This window comes from Theropithecus gelada, chromosome 1 (assembly GCF_003255815.1).
Source record: "Theropithecus gelada isolate Dixy chromosome 1, Tgel_1.0, whole genome shotgun sequence".
Taxonomy (NCBI): Eukaryota; Metazoa; Chordata; class Mammalia; order Primates; family Cercopithecidae; genus Theropithecus; species Theropithecus gelada.
This window is the reverse complement of record NC_037668.1, coordinates 220,408,339-220,432,660: the sequence shown is the minus strand read 5'-3', so window position 1 is coordinate 220,432,660 and position 24,322 is coordinate 220,408,339. Positions and strand designations below refer to the sequence as shown.

Below are 24,322 nucleotides of genomic sequence, written 5' to 3'. Positions count from 1 at the left end.
CACAAAAAGTTTTCAAGATATATTTACAGTTAAGGAGAAGAACCAAATGAAAACATACCGCCTCCATGTAATTCCCTACAAAATCTCACTCAATATAAATGAAGCTTTCTGTTGCCACATATGAATCCATACGGCTAAGAAGAATAAAAAATTCTATTTATTGTCATCTGTGGAAGCCAAGTGACTTATAGTTAAAACTACCCATTAAATAACTTGATGATGCTATTTTATAAATATTTAAAGACAGTAACAGGCACATTTATAAGACCTAATTTAAGACCTGTCGACTTCATTAAGCTCTAACATGGAGATGACAGTTTACGTGTACCTACTGAGGTTTTCAGAGGTAGGGTTTCTTTTTTTTTGAGACAGAGTTTCTGCTCTTGTTGCCCAGTCTGGAGTGCAATGGCACGATCTCGGCTCACCGCAACCTCCACCTCCCGGGTTCAAGCTGTTCTCCTGCCTAGCCTCCCGAGTAGCTGTGAAGAGGTTTTATTTGTTTTTAAAAATTATTTATAATAACCATGGGCCAAAGACTGGGGAAATTACCTTGAGAAACTTTATTCAATTGATCACACCACCCGAATTCTGTGTCAGTTCTAACATGTAACTGCTCCACTTAGCTTAGAATCTATCTCTGATAGTGGTCAAGAGGCATTTTGTGAAACAATACAGTAGTATCCTTTAATGACTTTTACCTTAAAACACTGGGAATGCCCTCTGACATTCATGTTCCTTTTAATAATCTAGCACTGATCTGCCATCTGTGAACATAACTAAGGGATATAACCATTTGTCTGCATTACAGGGAAAATGATGTGACTGGATGCTGAAGGGTAAAATCTCACAGCTGGTACTCTAGTTAGTCAGTAATTAAGAGAATAAAAAATTATTGCAGTCAGCTGGGCATGGTGGCTCACACCTGCAATCCCAGCACTTCAGGAGGCCAAGGTGGGCGGATCACGAGGTCAGGAGTTCGAGACCAGTGTGACCAACATGGTGAAATCCCGTCTCTACTGAAAATACAAAAATTAGCTGGGCGTGGTGGCGCATGCCTGTAATCCCAGCTACTAAGAAGGCTGAGGCAGGAGAATCGCTAGAATCCAGGAAGTGGAGGTTGCAGAGAGAGAGAGAAACTCCCGTCTCTACTAAAAATATAAAATCAGCCTGTCATGGTGGCCCATGCCTGTAATCCCAGCTACTTGGGAGGCTGAGGCAGGAGAATAGCTTGAACCCGGGAGGTGGAGATTGCGGTGAGCCGAGATCGTGCCATTGCACTCCAGACTGGGCAACAAGAGCAGAAACTCTGTCTCAAAAAAAAAAAAAAAAAAAAAAAAAGAAACCCCACCTCTGAAAACCTCAGTAGGTACACATAAACTGTCATCTCCATTTTAGAGCTTAATGAAGTTGACAGGTCTTAAATTAGGTCTTATTCAATTTGACTGAAAAAATTATTGCAGTCAAAACGGGGACTGGAAAGATGTCACACAGAAAACACCAAGGCCTAGGTAAAGAGTGGCAATTATTATATTTATGATGATACAGATTAAGCATCCCTGATCTGTAAATCTGAAATCCGACATGCTCCAAAACCTAAAACTTCTTTAGTGCTGACAAGATGTCATGTGGAGAAAATTCTATACCTAACTTCACATGAGAGGTTACAGTCAAGGCTTGATTTCATGCATAAAATTATTTAAAAATATTGTATAAAATTACCTTCAGTCTCTATATACAGGGTGGGTATATGAAACATAAATAAAGTTGTGTTTAGACTTGGGTCCCATCCTCAAAATATCTCATTATATACATGCAAATATTCCATAATCCAAAGAAAAATTCTGCAATCTGAAACACTTCCAATCTCAAGCATTTTGGATAAGGGATATTCAACCTGCAGTGTTACTGATGACATAAACTAAGCTGACGGGCATTTCTGAGGATAGGGAAGGGTTATTTAAAGGCCTCATACCTGCCAGGTACGGTGGCTCATGTCTGTAAGCCCAGCACTTTGGGAGGCCGAGGTGGGTGGATCACCTGAGGTCAGGAGTTCGAGACCAGCCCGGCCAACATGGTAAAACCTATTTGTACTAAAAATACAAAAAATTAACTGGGCATGGTGGTGCGCACCTGTAGTTCCAGCTACTTGGGAGGCTGAGGCAGGAGAATTGCTTGAACCTGGGAGGTGGAGGTTGCAGGGAGCCGAGATCAGGCCACTGCACTCCAGCCTGGGAGACAAAGCTAGACTCAGCAGAGGGAGAAGGGGAGAGGGGGAGAGGAGAAGAAGGACAGACAGGGGAGAGGGAGAGAGGGAGAGGAGGAGAGGGACAGGGGGAAGAGGAGGGGGAGAGGGAGAGAAAGAAAGAAAGAAAGAATAAAAAAAAAATGCCTCATACAGATCAAATACTGTATACTACTATTCAGAGTACAAGTACCCTATCATTCAAAATTACCTTTGCTGCTTTTATAAAAATACTTTCTTTGATCCAAGTGTTAAAGCTTCCTTTCACTGCAATGAAACTAGATCAAATTAAAACTCTGAGAGAAGGTTACGCCATTATTCGGAGACAATTACTGAAACAAACCCAAATCCACGACTTCCCCTAAGAGTGAACCATCCATCTTTTCTCTGATCATGTTTTGTCTTGCTGAGGTTGGCAGGCAGGAATCACAGCCACCAACACACCCAGATGAAAGGAATGTGCAATAACTGTTCTGTGGCAAATTGTGGAAAGTCATGTATTGCTTTAAGTACACTTTTAAAGTTCAGCAAAAGTGAGATAGTACAGTTTAACCATTAGACACAAAGTCTGAAATCAGACTACCTGGAATGAAGGCCTGGGATGTACTTTATCCCAGTGATATACTTCTTAGCAATGACATTGGGCAAGTTACTTAATGTCTCTGTGCTTCAGATCCCATCCATAAATTTGAGCTAACTGTATTATGCTTAATAAGATTGTGGTACGGAGTAAATGAGATACTCCACATAAAGCATGTACCACACAGTGGTTGGCATATACTAAATAAAAAATGCTCGGGACCTATGTTTTAAAACTCAGCAAATTTCAATCAGTTAAGCTCTGTATGTCCCTAACACTGAGTTTGGAGTGTTACATATATATTTTTGGAGACAGGGTCTCGCTCTGTCACCCAGGCTGGAGTACAGTGGTGCAATCATGGCTCACTGCAGCCTCGACCTCCCCAGTTCAAGTGATCCTCCCACCTCAGCCTATGAAGTAGCTGGGACAAGTGCACACCCCCTGGCTAATTTTTGTATGTATTTTTTGTAGAGATGGGGTTTCGCCATGTTGCTCAGGCTGGTGTCCAATTCCTGGGCTTAAGCAATCCGCCCACCTTGGCCTCCCAAAGTGCTAGGGTTATTGGCTTGAACCACTGTGCCTGACCTGTTATGATTTGGGGGGCTATTTTTTTTTTTAAACCTAACAAAATTTAACATTTTAATCATTTTAAGGTATACAATTCAGTGGCATTAAACACATTCACAGCCAGCCGCGGTGGCTCATGCCTGCAATCCCAGCACTTTGAGAGGCTGAGACGGGTGGATCACCTGAGGTCAGGAGTTCAAGACCAGCCTGCTTAATGTGGCGAAACCCTGTCTCTACTAAAAATACAAAAAATTAGCTGGGTGTTGTGGTGGGCACCTGTAATCCCAGCTACTTGGGAGGCTGAGGCAGAAGAATCGCTTGAACCCAGGAGGCGGAGGTTGCACTGAGTTGAGATCGCGCCACTGCACTCTAGCCTGGGCAACAAGGGCAAAACTCTGTCTCAAATAAATAAATAAATAAATAAAATACATTCACGACGTTGTTTAATCATCACCACTGTCCATTTCCAAAACTTTTCATCGTCCCAAAGAGAAAGTCAGTGCCCATAAAATACTAATTCTTCATTCCCCTTCACTCCAGCTCTGGAAACCTCTGTTCTACCTCCTGTCTCTATGAATTTGCCTAGTTTACGTACCTTATATAAGTGGAATCATAAAATATTTGTCCTTTTGTGTCTGGTTTCTTTCACTTAGCACAGTGTCTTCCAGGTTTATCTGTGCTGTGGCATCCATCCATCCATATGTAGCATGTATCAGATTAGCATTCCTTCTAAAATCTGAAATTTATTAATACGTACATACTACATCTTGTTTATCCATTCATCAGTTGACGAACACCTGGATTGTTTCTACCTTTTTTGCTACTGTGAATAATGCTGCTATGAACCTTAGTGTACAAGTATCTGCTTGGGTCCTTGCTCTCTATTCTTTTGGGTACATACCTAGAAGTTAATGGCTGGATTAAATGGTAATTCTATGTTTAACTGTTTTCCTACAGCTCTATTATTTTAACTCTATCTCAACCACTGTCTTGAGACTTTAATATCTGTGCTGTTTTTTTCCATCTCTAAAACAGAGATAATATTACTTCCCAAAGATTAACTGGTTTAAGTTTCTAAATCAATGACATCCTTATCTAAAATATGCTTTTGTATAAAAATATGAAATAATAGTACTCTTTCAGAGCAGTCTGAGCTAATTCCATCCCTTTGGACATAGTTCTTGCTACTGGAAGCCCTAAAATGAAAAGGGCTTGAGTGTCATAAGTAAAACGGCAGAACGCGCAGTTTCAAACTCTGAGGCCTTCACAGAAATATTAAATAAAAAAAAACCAACAACAACATCCAGAACTGTAAGAAGTAACTTTCTTAGAACTCTGGAAAACAAAGGTATACCCGAACAAGACAGTGACCACCGAATCAAGAGAAAGGCAACATCAAAAGAGTAGCAAAGCTTTGGGTGTTTTTACTTGCCCTTACCTCACCCCTTTCCCCGGCTCAACAGCAGCCCTCATTCCCAGTGTGGAACTCCCGTACTTGCTTTTGAAGGGAGCAGAGTAGATCTTACTTGCAAATCACTGTTTGCTCTAATCTGCCTAGGGCTACCTAAAGACTGAAACAAGGCACTCACCTCTCTGTTGCAAAAGTCAGAACACATTCAGAGCACAAAAGCAGCAGGTGTTGCTGGAAAATACTGTCAGGTGATCAAAAACCCACAGCCAAGGTGGGGGCAAAAAAATTATGGTTGAGACATAAACTAGACAATCTAAAGCCAGGGGACAAAAGTCAGGAAGATTGCTTCCTTGGGAAATCAGGGCATTCAGAAATGTTTGTGTGGCCGGGCGCGGTGGCTCCAGCCTGTAATCCCAGCACTTTGGGAGGCCGAGACGGGCGGATCACAAGGTCAGGAGATCGAGACCATCCTGGCGAACCCGGTGAAACCCCATCTCTACTAAAAAATACAAAAAACTAGCCGGGCGAGGTGGCCGGCGCCTGTAGTCCCAGCTACTCGGGAGGCTGAGGCAGGAGAATGGCGTGAACCCGGGAGGTGGAGCTTGCAGTCAGCTGAGATCCGGCCACTGCACTCCAGCCTGGGTGACAGAGCGAGACCCCGTCTCAAACAAAAAACAAAACAAAACAAAACAGAAATGTTTGTGTATACTGTAGAATTCAGAAAGCGACACGCGACAGCTCAGGACATGACACGTGCTTAGAAAGAGCCAGAGAAGACCCATAAACTTCGTGCAAGCAGAAGTGAGGGCTGGGGCAGAGTTATAAACGACCTGGCGAGGTGTTAAAGGAGTACCCGAGCACAGAGCCGATCTGAGAGACTGGAAAAGAAACACAAGCTAAGGCTTCAGCAATCAAGAACTGCCAACCCTGAGTAAAGGGGAGACCCTGATTTCCAGAGTTACCACATTATAATACATCAATGTCCGGTTTAGCAATACGTGGACAGAAAACATTTCGGAAGAAGCACAGACATTGAATTTCCTGGGCAAAGGATTTAAATTAACTGTCTTAAAAGAAACCATAGATGAAGAACTAAAGGAAATCAGGAAGACAATGTAGGAAAAAATGAGAATATTAATAAAGAAACAGAAAATAAAAAAAAAGAATGGGGAGCTCTTTTTTTTTTTTTTTTGAGATGGAATCTCACTCTGTCGCCCAGGCTGGAGTGCAGTGGCATGATCTCAGCTCACTGCAACCTCCACCTCCCGGGTTCAAGCAATTCTTTGCCTCAGCCTCCCAAGTAGCTGGGATTATGGGTGCTTGCTACCACGCCTGCCTAATTTTTTGTATTTTTAGTAGAGACGGGGTTTTACCACCTTGACCAGGCCAGTCTTGAACTCCTGACCTCATGATCCACCCGCCTCGGCCTCCCAAGTGCTGGGCTTACAGGCCTGAGCCACTGCACCCGGCTGGGAGTTATTGTTTAACGGCACAGAGATTCTGTTTGGGGAGATAAAAGTTTTAGAAATAGATACAAATGATGGTTGTATAACATTATGAATGTAATTAATGCCACTGAACTATAGAGTGAAATGGTTAAAATGGCAAATTTATGTACAGAAAAAAATGCCTTCAGTTCTGTGATTTCACGTTATAAGTCTTTGAGTCATTGTACAACCGAATTCCTCAAACCGCCTTACCCATTCATGCTGATGCATATCTTGGGCATAATTTTGGAAGGCAGATCAGAAATAATTTTTTTTTTTTGAGACGGAGTCTCGCTCTGTCGCCCGGGCTGGAGTGCAGTGGCCGGATCTCAGCTCACTGCAAGCTCCGCCTCCCGGGTTCACGCCATTCTCCTGCCTCAGCCTCCCGAGTAGCTGGGACTACAGGCGCCCACCACCTCGCCCGGCTAGTTTTTTGTATTTTTTAGTAGAGACGGGGTTTCACGGTGTTAGCCAGGATGGTCTCGATCTCCTGACCTCGTGATCCGCCCGTCTCGGCCTCCCAAAGTGCCGGGATTACAGGCTTGAGCCACCGCGCCCGGCCCAGAAATAAATTTTCACACACGGTTGATGTAGTTCCTGTGCGAGAATCTCTCTGCCCCGCTCCCTTTTTCTGACACGTTTCATCCTCTGAGGTTAGGATCAATGCCATGAAAATGGAAAGGAGAGTGAAGGACAATGATCGCCTTTTTTTTGGCAGGGCGGGGGACAGAGTTTCGTTTTTGTTGCCCAGGCTGGAGTGCAATGGCATGATCTCGGCTCACTGCAGCCTCTGCCTCCCAGGTTCAAGTGATTCTCCTGCTTCAGCCTACCAAGTAGCTGGGATTACAGGTGACCACCACCATGCCCATATAATTTTTTGTAGTTTTAGTAGAGACGGGGTTTCGCCATGTTGGTCAGGCTGGTCTCAAACCCCTGGCCTCAGGTGATCCGCCTGCCTCGGCCTCCCAAAGTGCTGGCATTAAAGGCGTGAGCCACTATTCCCGGCCAGTGCTCACCTTTTAAATACTTCCACTCACTGGCTAACCATACCGAAGCAGCAAACAGGAAACATCCCTTCCTTTTTCTCAACACTAGACACAGGTATTATGACTGCAATAAATCTGGAATTAGTCAACTTCCTTCTGACCTGACCTCGGGCCAAAAGAATGTATTATGTACTTATGACATAATTACCACGTGCTCCATGTGCCACGTTCCCTCCCACGCCCCTGGGCTGCATCCTCTGCCTTCAGAGGGAGTGAGGCAGGACTTCAGTTAAGAGCTTAGGCTGGAGTCCAGCCGCCCTGTTAACCTAAAGTAAGCGACGACCTGACTCACTCAACCTGTCTTCTCATAAACTAATGGCAAAGGATTAAATAAGGTGACATACAAAGTACAGCCAGAATTTACTAGGCACACAACGTGGCAGCACTATTCTCGCACCTGAGTGTTGACTAAGTGGTTTCAATGTCAATACAGGGATGGGAAGACAGGAACAGCCACTGGACTTGACTTCAGGTGGCAGTCTTAAAATGAACTTCAAGAAACTCCAGTGGAATTTGACAAACGCATGCCAACAAGAGGCTGTTAAGGCCCAAGGCTCCCCATCCCTTAGTGCTTAGGTTGTAACAGCAGGGAAAACCCATGGGCTCTGTCTATCACAGCATTTACAGTGATTCCACCACTTCCTAGAGCTTGCTTCAGGCTTTCTAATCAAGGCACAATTAGTACCCATAAATATTTCTGGGATTTAGAATCTAAATTACGTAGAACATGTCAATTAGCACCAATGTTTGGATTCTCTATTTTTCCTCTCAGAAGTTTGATTAGACATTTTATGTTTTTATGAAAAACGAAAAATATGTAAGACATTAACCCAAGCATGCAATTTGTTATGCTAATTCTTAAACCTCTTCTTTTCTTAAAAAATGTTAAAGACAGAGTCTCTGTTGCCCAAGTTACAGCAGAGTGTCAGGATCATACAAACTCCAACTCCTTGGGTCTAGTGATGATGCTGCTACCTCAGCCTCTTGAGTAACTGGGACCTCCACCATGCCCAGCTAATAAAAAAAAAATTTCTTTTTCTGTAGAGACAGGTTCTCCATGTTGTCCAGGCTGGGTTTTATTTGTTTTGTTTTGTTCTGTTCTGTTTGTTGTTGTTTTGTTTTCTGAGACGGAGTCTTGCTCTGTTGCCAGGCTGGAGTGCAGTGGCGCAATCTCAGCTCACTGCAACCTCCGCCTCCCCGGTTCAGGGGATTCTCCTGCCTCAGCCTCCTGGGTAGCTGGGATTACAGGCGCCCGCCACCACACCCAGCTAAGTTTTGTATTTTTAGTAGAGACGGGGTTTCACCATCTTGGCCAGGATGGTCTCAATCTTTTGACCTCATGATCCCCCTCCGCTGCCTCCCAAAGTGCTGGGATTATGAGCTTTGAAAGATTCTCCCCGGGGCCTGAAAGCATGGGGGGATGAATAACTCCTCCCTTCTCAGGCCCAGTCCCAAGGTACAAGGCCACTTGCACCAGCAGCGTGCGACAGTGAGACAGCAGAAGCAGGAGGAGGGCTGGCCGGAAGACACCTACCCCTGAGGATGGAGAGAGAGGCCATCCGGGTACCACACAGCAGTTACATCACACAGGGACACTTCCTGTTTACAGGAGACTGTAAAACCCCTGGCCCGTCCTCACGTGGGGCTGACGCCATTTTAGGCCTCAGCCCGTCTGCACCCAGGGGCTCATTAAAACAGCATGTTGCTCCACACGGCCTTGTGTTGTCTGTTGGTGCCCTCCCGGGGTTAACTCCCCTGAAAATCAGAAAATCACCCGTGGTACATCCATCCCTCTATATAAAAACTACAAGCAGACGTATCCCTTCCCAAGCCAGGAAAAAACTTGTCTGTAGATCTAGGAAAGCATTTCTGGCTCACCACGAACGTGTCCAATCGCTGGGTGTGCGGGGGAGCTCGTACGAGTGAACAGTGGCCGTGGCACGGCACAGACATCCCCCTTAATTACTAGTATTTCAAAACCCCAGCCTCACTTTCACTCCTCAGGAACGCCCGCAGTCCTGGACACCTACCAACCCAGTAAGAGGGAGGGCGAGAACATCCCACAAGTGGACTGATAAAACCCATCGCGCCCTAGGCGAAACCCCTGTCACCAAACCCTAACAGTCAACACCTCCACAGCTGAGTGGTGGCAAAGGTTACCCCCCCGGAGCCTGGTCTCCTTCTAACTTAAGCTACTTCAATTGTGTCTTGTTAACAAAGGCCTGGAACTGTACAAACACCACTAACCCTTCGGCCGCACACCCCCGCCTAAGTGCACTATGCCACAATACCATGAACACCAGCCTACGATGGACCCGCCCTGATGGATTCTTTGGATATGTGGAATCCAGGCTTACTCATGGCTACCTTATCACTGGCAAGGTACTTGCTGCCTAGCCACAATTAAACCCAGATTCCTTTTACTTCCAAAGCAGGCGGGCAACACCCTCAGAGTCCCTGTGTATGATAACCAGAGAAAAACAGTCCTTAAAGGTAGGAGGAAGCCAAAGATGGCAAGAGGACGAGTGGCCTCCGCAACGAATCATCCAATATTACAGTCCTGCCACCTGGGCGGAGGCTGGTTCACAGGGTCATCCCATATACACGCTAAATAGAATAATCAGACCACAGGCTGCTCTAGAGACCATCACCAACCAAACCGCCTCAGCCCTGGAAATGCTCGCGCAACAACAAAACCAAATGCGTGCCGCAATTTATCAACACAGGCTGGCACTAGACACTTACTAGCAGAAGAGGGTGGGGTCTGTGGTGAGTTTAGTATCTCCAATTGCTGTCTTAACATAGACAATGACGAAAAAGTGGTTCTAGAAATCGCCTCAAACACCGGAAAAGTAGCCCATGGACCAGTCCAAACCTGGAAGAGATGGGACCCGGAAAACCTTCTAGGGGGTGGTTCTCTAATTTAGGAGAATGTAAAACGCTGGTAGGGACGGACATCTTCACCACTGGGGTCCTCCTGTTTCTCCCGTGTTATCCCAGTGATAAAGCCATTAAAACTCTTGTTGAAACCACAGTAAACCACCAGACCATCCAGACGATGCTCCTGCTACAACGGCACGGTGGATGCCAACTTGTCTCTCAAGAATCCCCAAAATTAAGTTTTCTCTTTTGTTTCCAAGGTGCCCACGCCACCCCCTATGTTATGCCTGAAGTAGTTATTGAGAAAGTCGTCCCTCTTCTCCCTTCTATAGAAGACAAACACACAGGAATGAAAGATTCTCCCCGGGGCCGGAAAGCTTGGGGGGATGAGTAACTCCTCCCTTCTCAGGCCCCGTCCCAAGGGACAAGGCCACTTGCGCCAGCAGCGTGCGTCAGTGAGACAGCGGAAGCAGGAAGACGGCTGGCCGGAAGACACCTATCCCTGTGGATGGAGAGAGGCCATCCGGGTACCACATAGCAGTTACATCAGACACGGACACTTCCTGTTTACAGGAGACTGTAAAACCCCGGCCCGTCCTCCTCACCTGGGGCTGACGCCATTTTAGGCCTCAGCCCGTCTGCACCCAGGTGCTCATTAAAACTGCGTGTTGCTCCGCAGGGCCTTGGGCCCTCTTCTAGTGAGCTCCGGGGTTCCAGCCGATGTTAGAGCCTTGCAGGCATGAGCCACCGCACCCGGCCCAGGCTGTTCTTTAACTCATGGACTCAAGCCACTCTTTATTTTGGCCTCCCAAAATGCTGGTGTGAGTCACCATGCCTAGCCAAATCCTTAAAACTACTTATCCAGGTCCACAAACAACTCAAGCACCATATTTGGATTTTTCAAATCTGATTAAATACATTGTTTATCCATTGAAAGTACACTGACTTTTGCTAACATCAAAATGGTTAAATTTTACCGTATTTTCCCTGTTCATTCCAAGCACACTGAATTCATCAACTATCAAATAGAAAATATTCCTTGGTTCTCTATAATAAAAAAATTCTCAAAATTTACATGACCTTATAAGAGAGCACATGATTTTCTTACTAGAAGTATATGATTTTCCTGTATGCCTGAAAATACACATATTTTGTTTCTCTAACAAACATAAAGGCACGTATTTAAATTCAAAACAAAAATAATGGTCCGGGCGCGGTGGCTCACACCTGTAATCCCAGCACTTTGGAAGGCCGAGGCGGGCGGATCACGAGGTCAGGAGTCCGAGACCAACCTGGCCAATATGGTAAAACCCCGTCTCTACTAAAAATACAAAAAATTAGCCAGGCGTGGTGGTGCATGCCCGTAATCCCAGCTACTCAGGAGGCTGAGGCAAGAGAATCACTTGAACCCAGGAGGCGGAGGTTGCAGTGAGCGGAGATCGTGTTGTTGCACTCCAGTCTGGGCAACAGAGCAAGAGTCCATCTCAAAATAATAATAATAATAATAATAATAAAAAATATATGTTTGTGGGAGAAGGGGGAAAGTCTAATAGCCAAAGCAAACCAAACAGTGAAATTTTCCTTAAAAGCCCCCTCCTTTAATATTCTGTAATTCTCTAAAAGCTACTGACATCAGAGATTCTCTTTGCAATTAATGAAATCATGTAAGAACGGAAGCATTAGAAGCCCAGGGGTTAACTCTGAACTTTCAACAGGTCAAAAGAAAGGCACAGAGAAACACATTTAATGGCATTTTATTATAGTTTATAGAAAATTGTTACATCAATTTCCATTACACTAGTAATTTTTAAATTTTGTGGAGACAAAATAACTATACTACTTCTGCATATCACCAAACCAACTACCACCAAGCCCTGCCTTTATTTTTTATTTTTTTTTGAGATGGAGTCTTGCTTCTTGGCCCAGGCTGGAGTGCAATGGCGTGATCTCAGCTCACTGCAACCTCTGCCTCCCAGGTTCAAGCAATTCTCCTGCCTCAGCCTCTCCAGTAGCCGGGCAGGGTGGCTCACGCCTATAATGGTACAGGCACGCGCCACCATCCTCAGCTAATTTTTGTGTTTTCAGTAGACATGGGGTTTCACCACATTTCCAGGCTGGTCTTGAACTCCTAACCTCAAGTGATCCACCTGCCTAGGCCTCCCAAAGTGCTGGGATTACAGTGTGAGCCACCGCGCCCGGCCTTTTTTTCTTTTAACAGCTTTACTGAGATATAATTCTCATAATACATAATTCAGGGGCTTTACTTTAGTATGTTGTGTTGCACGACCAACACCATGTTACATTTTGGAACGTTTATTACCCGAAAGAGAAATCTCACATTCTTCAGCTGTCACCCTGCCCCCTACCGCCTCCCTAGCTCTATGCAGCCAACTAATCTACTTCCTGTCCGTGTAGATTTGACGGTTCTGGACATTTCACACATACAGCTTCTTTCACGTAGCACCTTTTCAACATTCATCTGTGTTATAGCATGTATTAGGATTTCATTCATTTTCATTGCCAAATAGTGCTCTATTGCATGCATATAACCTCTACCTGCTTTTCACTTGTGTGACATTTTCAAATGTTCACTTGTGTGCCTTTTACAAATTAAGAGGCAGGTGCATACAACTTCGTTTAAAAAAACAAGACAACAAAAAATCTCTTAATCAATTGTAGTTCTGACCCTATCAGTGATGCCTAGAAACTATTATTTTAAACAAATGAAGATAAAACAGTCACTCTTTGTAGGGATCGTGATCCACTAAAAACAAAAAGAGTAAATAGAAAAACAAAAGGTGACTATTTAAAAAACTATTGCCGGGCACGGTGGCTCAAGCCTGTAATCCCAGCACTTTGGGAGGCCGAGACGGGCGGATCACAAGGTCAGGAGATCGAGACCATCCTGGCTAACCCGGTGAAACCCCGTCTCTACTAAAAAATACAAAAAACTAGCCGGGCGAAGTGGCGGGCGCCTGTAGTCCCAGCTACTCGGGAGGCTGAGGCAGGAGAATGGCATGAACCCAGGAGGCGGAGCTTGCAGTGAGCTGAGATCCGGCCACTGCACTCCAGCCTGGGTGACAGAGCAAGACCCCGTCTCAAAAAAAAAAAAAATAAAAATAAAATAAAAATAAAAATAAAAAAATAAAAAACTATTAAACATTGGAAAGTTTGACTTTCACAGTAAAGAACTGAGAAGCCAAGAGTCAGTAAACTCCCACCTAAGGTTACGATTCCATTAAGCTTCCACTAATCTGAGTCCTATAAAATAAATTTAAAAAAATATTTTAAAATATAGCCTATAAAATATTCTTTATCTAAAAACTTTTACAAAGTCTTCATTTGTCTAGGTTAATATGTATGTCACTGCATAAATACATGCATCTGGAGGTAAATTTCTTAATTTTAATTTCTTAATTTTTCTGCACATAAAATATCACATTACTTAAAAAATACCTAACTCATTACTGAGACTTAGAGAATGCTGTTTTTTTGGACAGAATTTGAAAGGTCTGATTGATTGTAATTCTCTTCTTTTTTACCTTTTCTCTGCATAGATGTTGCATTTTAACAGCATGACTAAAATGATTTAAAAAAACAGACAAAAAGAAAACTAACTGGGCTGTCTGTACCATCATATATCCTGGGTTCCACCCGCAATCTCAGGAAAGGTGTTCAGAGGAAAAAAGGAACTGTGAATAGAATTGCCATTACATTCTCACGGGGCTCTTGCCACAATCTGAGGCATCGACTTTCTCCTGGCAGACTGCAGCAGACCTCCTTTAAGATGGGCCCCCGTGATCCCTGCCTCTTGGTATTCGTGCCCTTGTACAACCCCCTACTGTAAGCACAAGTTGGACCCAGTAACCTGCTTTTAATGAAAGGAATATGCAGAAGTGATGGAATATCACTTCCAAAATTAGGTCATTAAAAAGGTATGACTCCCAGGTTGAGTGCTCTCTCTCTGACTGCTAGCCCTGGAGGAAGCCAGCTATCATGGTGTAAGGCAGCCCTGTGGAGTAGGCCACATGGCAGGGGTCTGAGGCCTGCCAAGAACCATGTGACCTTGGAAGCAGATTATCCAACCTCTATCAAACCTTGAGATGACTATAGCCCTGGCCAACCCTTGACTGCAACCTCATAAGAGATTTAAGTGAGAAGCGCCAAGCTAAGCCACACAGATTCTGACCTACAAAAACCATGAGATGATACATGCTTGCTGCTTTCAGCTGCTGAGTTTTGTTATGCTACAAGAGAAAGCTAATATGCAGACCATGCATAATTCTTTGATTTTCTGCTTTTTTAGTATATTCTGTTGTTCCCTTCTCTGACGTTTGTACTTTCCCAACACTCCTGGAAACGGTGCAGTCTATTGGAAAGAGCTAGATAACAGCAGGGAATGCATTTCTATCCTTCTAACCATCAGTTTAGGGTCCTCTTATAAGTAGGTGGTATGTTACTCCCAACTCTCAACCCTTAACTAGGCTTTCCACTAAAGGGTTTTCTCTCATTAGCATTCAGAATACCCAAGAGGTAATACTTCAAAACCCATCTCCTCCCATCTTCCAAACTGCTCTCTCCATTCCATTCCACACACAGTGAACATGCGTCAGTTCTAGAAGCAAGCAGACTATACACCCTTGCAATAATTGTATTAAACTTATTATTTTATTTTGTTTTTGAGATGGAGTTTCGCTCTTGCTCAGGCTGGAGTGCAATGGCATGATCTCGGCTCACTGCAACCTCCGACTCCCAGGTTGAAGCGATTCTCCCGCCTCAGCCTCCTGAGTAGCTGGGATTACAGGCATGTGCCACCACGCCCGGCTAATTTTCTATTTTTAGTAGAGACGGGGTTTCTCCATGTTGGTCAGGCTGGTCTCGAACTCCTGACCTCAGGTGATTTACCCACCTCAGCCTCCCAAAGTGCTGGGATTCCAGGCGTGAGCCACTGTGCCAGGTCGTTAATTTAATACCTGCCTTCCCACTGGACTCCACCAGGGGTCTGGGAGGGGAAGCGCAGATCTGCTTTGTCCTTACTGTATTCCTAATGCTTGGCAAATATTTCCACAATAGAAAAAATCAGTAACAGTTGGTGGCTCATTATCATTTTTACCCCACCAACAGAACCTCATTGTTTTGTATGTTTTTTAATTTTTTGAGACAGAGTCTCATTCTGTCACAGGGTGGAGTGTAGTGGCGTGATCACGGCTCACTACGGCCTTGACCTCCCAGGCTCAAGTGATTCTCCTGCCTCAGTCTCCTGAGTAGCTGGGACTACAGATGTATGCCACCATGCTGGCTAATTTTTTTATTTTTTGTAAAGACCAGGTCCCACTGTGTTACCCAGGCTGGTCATGAACTCCTTGACTCAAGCAGCCCTCCTGCCTTGGCCTCCCAAAGTGCTGGGATTACAGATGTGAGCCACCATGGCTGGCGTCTCATTGTTTAGGGGGAGAAGTAGGACTCAGCTGAAAACACGGCGTCCTGCGCGCGCGCGCGCACACACACACACACACACATTCTAGCTTATTAGGAGCCTGAGATTCACATCCTAATTCGAATTCTCTCTCCTGCAAAAATGAACAATGTATTCTCTCAGTTAAACCTTTAACTTCCTCATACAATAGAATCTAAGAGGTTAGAGTAGGTCACTTTTAAGGCCCTCTCTAGCAGCTCTCCCAAGTCTGCATCTCTAGCCACCATCACAGGCCTGACTCTAGGCCAGAAGCTTGTTTAACATGTCTACTTAGACGTCGAGGAGACCCCAGATACCTGATCCAAAAGCACAACACTGTCTTCTACTCTCTTCTCTCCAAACTTGCTCTTTCTCTCCCTGTATTCCTATGCTCAATAAATCAATAAATGGCATCATCAAGCATCCTGGTGCTTAAACCAGATAACTGGGAATTAGATTATCCTGGACTCTTTTTTTCATATCTAATTAATGATCCAGTCCTGTTAATTCCACCTCCTTAGTAACTCTGAATTCACTGACTTCTCTCCAGCCATACAGCTACTCGTTAGAGATCACCAGCATCTCTTGCAGAGATTATTGTAAAAGCCCCTTAACTGTGTATTGTTTCTAATCTCGCACTGCTCCAACCAATTCTCCACACTGCAGACCGAGGAATCTTCTAAAAAATGCAATTCATAGCATGTCATTCCCTTATTCAAACCTGTTGTTAACGCCCAAACTGGTAATGTTAAAAACCATTTATAAGCTGGACTTTGCTAATCTTCTAAGCCTCCATCTCTTTATCGCTCTACTCTTTTTTTTTTTTGAGACAGAGTCTCGCTCTGCCGCCCAGGCTGGAGTGCAGTGGCCGGATCTCAGCTCACTGCAAGCTCCGCCTCCCGGGTTCACGCCATTCTCCTGCCTCAGCCTCCCGAGTAGCTGGGACTACAGGCGCCCGCCACCTCGCCCGGCTAGTTTTTTGTATTTTTTAGTAGAGACGGGGTTTCACCGCGTTAGCCAGGCTGGTCTCGATCTCCTGACCTCGTGATCCGCCCGTCTCGGCCTCCCAAAGTGCTGGGATTACAGGCTTGAGCCACCGCGCCCGGCCTCGAGGATGTTTTTGAGCCATGGTTACGCCACTGTACTCCAGCCTAGGTGACAGAATAAAACCCTGTCTTAAATAAATAAGTAAATAAATATCATCTTGTGACACACATAAACACAACTACCACCATTTAGAAGAACCTATTTTATGCTGGGTGCTTTATAAAGAGGTTTACATACAGAGTGGTTCATTATAAGGACAATCCTGCAAGATATGTAGGATCAGCCTTCCTTACAGATGAGAAAAAGAGGTTCAGGGAAATGAGTTCCTTTTCTAAGATCATACAGGTAAAAACAGGCAGAACCAAGACTCAAGTAACCAAGATTCAAATCCAAAGTCTTTGTTCTCACGACACCAGCCTGACTGCAGGCTTTCTAAGGCTCTAAGATCCTTCCTAAGGTTCTAGCCTCCTTGTCATCCTTCAGCTGGCCACACTGTGAAGGCCTCCAGAGAAACAAGTCAGGGCACTGACAGTGTCAGGTCAACTGAGAAAGGTCTTCCCTTCCCAGTTTCCATGTGCTGCCTATTTCTGGCTTCCCGCCATTTGCTGAACTGTTTTGTCAAATGCTTCGATACTATGGTGACTGGTACTGAGTAAACATCTAACGTTGTTATGACAACCATAAAACACATAATCTAAACTTGTCTCATGCAAATATATAACATTTACGGGACAGTGGTTGCCAGGGGTTGGGGAAGGGAAGAATGAGGAGTGACTGCTAATGGGTACATGATTTCTTCCTGGAGGATCAAATGTTCTGGAATTAGATTGTACAATTTTGTGAATATACTAAAACCACTACATTTACCCTTTAAAAAGGTGCAGTTTATGTATATGAATTACAATTTTTTTAAAACTACATGGAGACAATCAAATAGATATTAACAAGTGTTGGTGAAGATGTAGAGAAACTGTAACCCTCATACAGTGCTGGCAGGACTGTAAAATGGTGCAGTTGCTTTGGAAAACTGTTTGGCATAAAGTGACCATATGATCCAGCAATTCTACTCCTAGAAATATATAACGAAGGGAAATGGAAACATATGTCTCTATGAAAACTTGTATGCCAGCGTTCACAGGAGAACAGTCAAAAACGGAAACAACCCAAACATCCCTCAGCTGATGTCTAAATGAAATACGGTCTATCCATGCAACAGAATGTTCCTTGACCACAAGAAGGAACAAAGTCCTGATACATGCTACAAAATGGGTCAACCATGAAAACATGTAAGTGAAAGAAGCCAGTCAAAGGCCATCTATTGCATGATTCCACCGATATGCAATGTTCAGAATAGACAAATCTATAGAAAAAGGAAGTAGATTAATGGTTGCCTCGGGTTGGGATGTCTAAGTGGAAGTAAGAAGTGGGTGTTAATATGTAACGGCTCCTTTGTGTGGTAAAAAACACATACGAAAATTGACTACTGATGGTTACACATCCCTGTGAGTAGACCAAAAATCAGTGAATTGCATATTTTAAGTAGCTGAATTGTATGTAAATGAATTACATCTTAATAAAGCTGTTAAAAAAAACCAAACATTAATTTCCATTGTTTTTCTCCCCCAGGTAAGAAGTAATGTGAAAAATAGTAATAAATAAATAATGGCCATTAGTTTTTAGGATAATATTTACCTAAAGCTTTGCCATTTTAACTACAGTGAAAAATTTTTTCTTTTTCTTTTTTGAGACAGGATCTCCCTCTGTCTCCCAAGCTGGGGTGCAGTGTTGCTGTGATCCTCCCACCTCAGCCTCCCAAGTAGCTGGGACTACAGGTGCATGCCTCCATGCCTAGCTAATTATTTTACTTTTTGTAGAGATGAGGGCTCCCTGTGTTGCCCAGGCTGGTCGCAAACTCCTTGGCTCAAGCAGTCCTCCTGCAGTGGCTTCTGAAAGTGCTACGATTACAGGCATGAGCCAACGCGCCCGCCCGACAGTGAAAACTTGTTGTAATGCAGCTTGAAATCGTGCTTCATTAACCATATCAAGGGGATTCAATTCTCTTAAGGAAAAAAAAAAGCTCATTATATAATGACAAGTGGACTTCCCCGAGGCTAAGATCAAGGTTTTCGCCACTGACACAAATACTGCCTCCAGCAAACCCATAAATAGTGACATGTCTCCTAATAGTAACACGACTTTCAGTAACAAGACTCCTGCACTATCATTTTTTTTCCAGTACTAGCCTTTGGACAGTAGTAACTGAAAAATTACTACAAATTAAACTAGGTAAGGGAGCATAAGAGTGAATAAATTTACTTTATTTTACATTTTCTATTTTTTTGTCTTTTCTTTATTTTTATATTTTATATTTTCTAAAAAGTATTACAAGAGCACCTACCTACAAAAAACTGCATTTCCGGTTTGCAACTGAATGTCATGTTTTACATGTCATTTCACATTTGAGAAGCTATTCAATTATTAGAAAAGTACTCGTCTGAAAATTTTGAAACTTTATTTACTTAGGATCTAAGAATTTAACCGAAAAAACAGAGTAAACACGTCCTTGTCTAAACTCCTATGTGTAGACTCTTTGCATTATTTTTGACATGGAGGATGGAAGCAAGATGGGAAACAAATTTAGGGGCTTTTGCAGTACTCTAGCTGAAGATGATGCTGAACTGTGGCAGTGAAGATGGAGAGAAATAGACTGACTAGAGAAGTCACAGGGAGACAACACGACTTAGACCGGGTGACGGATACGTACTAAGAGAGGACAGGCTGAAGCGAGTTCTTAGGATGGGGTCTTAGCAACTAAACTCTGAGGGAAGCTTTCCAGGCAATACTAAAGCTTCTTCCCATTCTAGGTCTCTTCCACATCTAGAAAGGATTAATTCCACACCCAAAATAATCCTATTCAGTTTCAAATTAAGGGCCCCCCATCTCAAACACCCATGCCCTGCTAACTCACCCCAGGACACTCAGTTCTGCCTGGTCCACGGCCAGCCCGGGCAGACAGGAGTCTCCTTTCTTTTAATTTATCAACAAAACTTAAAAGACAAACAAAAATGTATCTCTCAAACATAAAAACCCTATAGATGCACTAGAGGCGAATCACCAAATTTTATTCAAGGATAGAGTATACCACCTCTACTATGAAATCTAAGAAACTCACAGCTTAAAAAGGAATTTCATAGATTTAGGTAGATGAACATCATCATTATACAGATGAAAACAACGAAGTAGAGACTGCTTCAGTCTCACCAAGTGACCTAAAATCGTAAGATTTGTACGTGGGTTTTATAACTTCTGATTCTGTCTTCTTACTCTTTTGAGACAAGGTCTGGTGCTGTCGCCTAGACTGGAGTGCAGTGGCAGGATCTTGGCTCACTGCAACCTCCACCTCTCAGGCTCAAACCATTCTCTCACCTCAGCCTGCTGAGTAGCTGGGACTACAGGTGCATGCCACCAGGCCTAGCTAATTTTTGTATTTTTTTAGAGATGGGGTTTCGCCATGTTGGCCAGGCTGGTCACTCCTGCAAGTGATCTGCCCTGTCAGCCTCCTAAAGTGCTGGGATTACAGGTGTGAGCCACCAGGTCTGGCCTTTCTCACTCTCTTAAACTCACTTTATATAAGATATAGAAAATAATGTTTAAAGTAAGCTGTATAAAGACTATCCCTAGATTTTATAAATCATATGTTTCAAATGCATTAGCGGATAGTGATTCACAGTATTATAAACACTAAATAACTTTAAATTATAAGCTAGGCCCAGTGGTGTACACCTGTAGTCCCAGGTATTCAAGAAGCTGAGATTAAAGGATCACTTGAGCCCAGGAGTTTGAAACTAACCTGGGCAAGGTAGCATGATCCTGTCTCTAAAATAAAAAAAATAATAATATAATCACACCTAAGGAAAGTGGAATAAAGGTCATGGAAGGGAGGAGTAAAAGGACTCATAATCTTAAAGCTATGACTGACTCATAGATATGCAACTAAGCATCAGTTCTTACATCATAAGATGCCTATAATCCCAACACTTTGGGAGGCCTAGGCAGGAGGATTGCTTGAGGCCAGGAATTTAAGATCAGCTTGGGCAACAGTGAGAGATCCTTTATCTACAGAAATAAAAATAAAAGAAAAATTAGTCAGGCATGGTAGCACACGCCTGTTGTCCCAGCTACCAGAGGCTGCAGTGGGAGACTCTCTTGTGCCTGGGAGGTCAAGGCTGCAGAGAGCCACGGTCATGCCACTGCACTTCAGCTTGGGTGACAGAGTGAAACGCTGTCTTGAAAATAAAATCACAAAATCAGATTGAGAGGCCTGGTGAATTTGCCCTTAAATGATAGTTATAGAATGATTTATATATACATAGTACTATAAATATCCTCTGCTTATTAGATCTTTTAAGAAATGCTTTCGCAGGGCGTGGTGGCTCACGCCTTTAATCCCAGCACTTTAGGAGGCAGAGGCGGGCGGATCACCAGGTCAGGAGTTTGAGACCAGCCTGGCCAACATGATGAAACCCCGTCTCTATTAAAAATACAAAAAAAATAAGCGGGGCGTGGTGGTGCACGCCTGCAATCCCAGCTACTCAAGAGGTTGAGGCAGGATAATCATCCGAGGCAGGATAATTGCTTGAATCCGGGAGGCGGAGGTTGCAGTGAGCCGAGATCACGCCACTGCACTCCATACTGGGTGACAGAGCGTGGCTCGTCTCAAAAAAAAAAAAAAAAAGCTTTCATATCCCTGGTTACAAATTATTTTAAGTCTCCTAGGAAAAGGATACAGGGACATGAAAAGCCAAATTATGAGTTACATTAACCAGAAAGCCAGATTATGAATTATATTAAAAAGTTTTCAAATTACCTTATAGAATAAATATGGATTAATTTGTAGAAACTGAAAAGTTTTGTATTTTACTTCAAATTTTAAAAATACAAAAAAAAAAAACCAATATAGACAGATATATTTTTAATTACCCAAAGAAGAGAACAGAAGATGAAGAGGCATTCCACTTAGTTCACTAGAGTCTGATGTAAAATCTGTTGGCTTGCGTAAAGTGATACTACACTAAGGAATCCAGTCTAGGGCATACCAAAACTTTCTAGGCTCACGTGTTTCTGATCAAAAATAACCAGAGGCTGCCTTTTCCCAAGGGGGCCCTGTGATTCAGGCCAAAAATTCCATAGCTCTAAACTTCAACTGCCAAACTGCATACACAAATGAGAAATACTCTGAATTACTTTTTAACCAAAGTGATACAGATAATTAGAATCAGATGTCTTATTCAACACTACATATTAAATTGTATATTAATATATGTTCATGTACTTTATTTACCTGCTGAATGAGATGGAAAGATCTATGAAGAGGTCATACTAGCATCTAAACTCACAGGTTGGAGGTCAAAGCCACAGGAATGACAGAAGGCAATTTTTAAAGTTGATATTGGTAGAAAATGGTCTAACTTATAAAGGAGGGAGACTGCATATATTTAAAGTACCTAATGTGAAAACATATACAAAGGATGTCAATTTCAGCACCTTTTTTTTTTTTTTTTTGAGACGAAGTCTCACTCTATAGCCAGGCTGGAGTGCAGTGGTGCGATCTCGGCTCACCGCAACCTCTGCCTCCCGGATTCAAGAGGTTATCCTGCCTCAGCCTCCAGAGTAGCTGGGATTACAGGCACATGCCACTGCATCCAGCTAATTTTTTGTATTTTTAGTAGAGATGGAGTTTCACCATGTTGGCCAGGCTGGTCTTGAACCCCCAACCTCAGGTAATCCGCCCACCTCAGCCTCCCAAAGTGCTAATTACAGGCGTGAGCTACCGCACCCGGCCTTAGCACTGTTTATGATAGTAAAAGATTGGGAAGGGCCATAAGGAAGTGATTTAAAAAATTGTGTTACACCCATACAGTGGAACAGTGTGGAGACGTATCACACACACGGAATATCACTCAGGTGGATCTACTTGTGCTACGGTGGAACTAGCTCCAGAATAGCTTAAGAAAGAAGCAAGATGCAGGACAGTAAAGACAGTATGGGAGGGGAAGGAGGTTCATTTTTAATTAATTAAAGAAGAGAATAAATACTATTTTAAAAAATACCTGGTGGTATCTTCTTAGCAGTCCCTTTTTTGCTTCTTGGACTTCTTTTTCCAGGTATTTTTTTGTCCTTTCCCAAGAAGGCCTGTTCATCTCTGGAGCCTTCACAAAGGGTGTTTTCTGAGTTCTCACCTGCGGCCACCTCGCAGCTCAATATGCAGCTTTCATTATTATTGAGACTGTCCTGCTCAGACACTTGGGGCTTTCCCATTGCACTGTCACTGCTGGTCAGATGCTCAGGCCCGTCCCCATCAAGCTGATTTTCATTTTCATCTGATGCAGAAGGCAGGCAGGTCACACTCCTTTCCACGCTGTCACCAGGATGACATCCATCTTGTGGTTCTATTTGCAGATTATATGTAGGAGTATCGCTGTCATCCATTAGAGCATCCTTTGCTGAACCATTTAAAGTTATATTAAAGACCTTCCATGTCTACAATGACAAAAAGAAAAGAGCTACTTCATTTTCTAACCTTTGCAGATTCTCAGTGATCTCTGATTTTCCCCTCCTCTTAGGTTGTTTCACTGTAAATAGGGAAGAGAAGGAAATGACTTAAGTTCATTCCCTTTCAGCATATGCAACCGGACCCCAAACTCGGCTGGTTCTCACGTGAATACCATAGGAGTCAACCCTGGCTCCTCAAGATAATCACCTGAGAGGCTGCCCAAATTCTGTTCTAGACCATTCCATTGGAATCTCTGAGGATGGAACCTAGGCACTGCTATTTTTGAAGTCCTCTAGGTGAGTCTAATGTGCATCAGGTTGGGACCGCTGCCTTAATGAAATGACTAGTTAAATAGGTTACGTGCTGAAATTGGTCTCTTATGTTGATCTCTGGACACTTAGCAGACAACTGAGAGCTAGTTGTGTAAGTTCTTCCCTGGCTAAACAGCAGCAATATTTGGAAATGAAAATGTTTACAGATTTTTTTCTAAAAAAACCTAGAAAACAGTATGTGAGGGGAAGTTTGGGTAGCATATATTTATACTATCGTTATCTCTTTTATTTCCTAAAAATAAGCCCTGGAAGGTACCTTAGAGTTGTCATCAAAATCCTTTTGAACACTTACAAAAAAAAAAAAAAGGCCATGGTTAACTCTAGGCTACTCTTAGTGTAGAACTGGAAGAAAAGCTAAATCTGCTTGAAGAATACCAATAATATTTTTAAAATTAACAAAACAGACTGCAAGCCCTTTATCAGTCATCTTTTATCTCCTCTTATTATCTAAAAGTATATTACATTTTAAGAAAAATGATAGGTATGAAAGAAATATTCCAGTAATTCTGGAAAAAAACCTCAGTGAGAGGACTTCTAAAGATTCTTCAACTTAATGAGTAGAAACGCTTAATCTTTAGAAACATGTATATAAAGTACAGTCTTTAAAAACATAAGAAGTACAAAATAAAATATTCTCCCTATACCATTAAGGAAGGAGACCACCGCTACTCCTGCTACCCTCCTCTCCCCCACTTTTGCCTAGTTTATAAGACAGGAGAAAA

At 43.2% G+C, this 24,322-nt stretch overlaps 1 protein-coding gene and 1 long non-coding RNA gene across 3 annotated transcripts in view; both read right to left on the bottom strand.

Moving 5' to 3' along the window:
• The window catches only part of CNST (consortin, connexin sorting protein), a 115,356-nt gene that overhangs the window by 54,025 nt on the left and 37,009 nt on the right, over positions 1-24,322 (bottom strand). For both annotated transcript variants that reach the window (XM_025387005.1, XM_025387015.1), the window contains exon 2: positions 22,826-23,255. In XM_025387005.1, the coding sequence (XP_025242790.1) occupies positions 22,826-23,204 (379 nt within the window). In that variant the 5' untranslated portion in view covers positions 23,205-23,255. The remainder of the gene's footprint in view (positions 1-22,825; positions 23,256-24,322) is intronic.
• Positions 8,437-10,686, bottom strand: LOC112625759. The gene is made up of 2 exons (XR_003119772.1): positions 9,212-10,686; positions 8,437-8,932 (listed from the first exon to the last, which is right to left on the bottom strand). It is a non-coding gene; the product is annotated as an uncharacterized LOC112625759 (long non-coding RNA).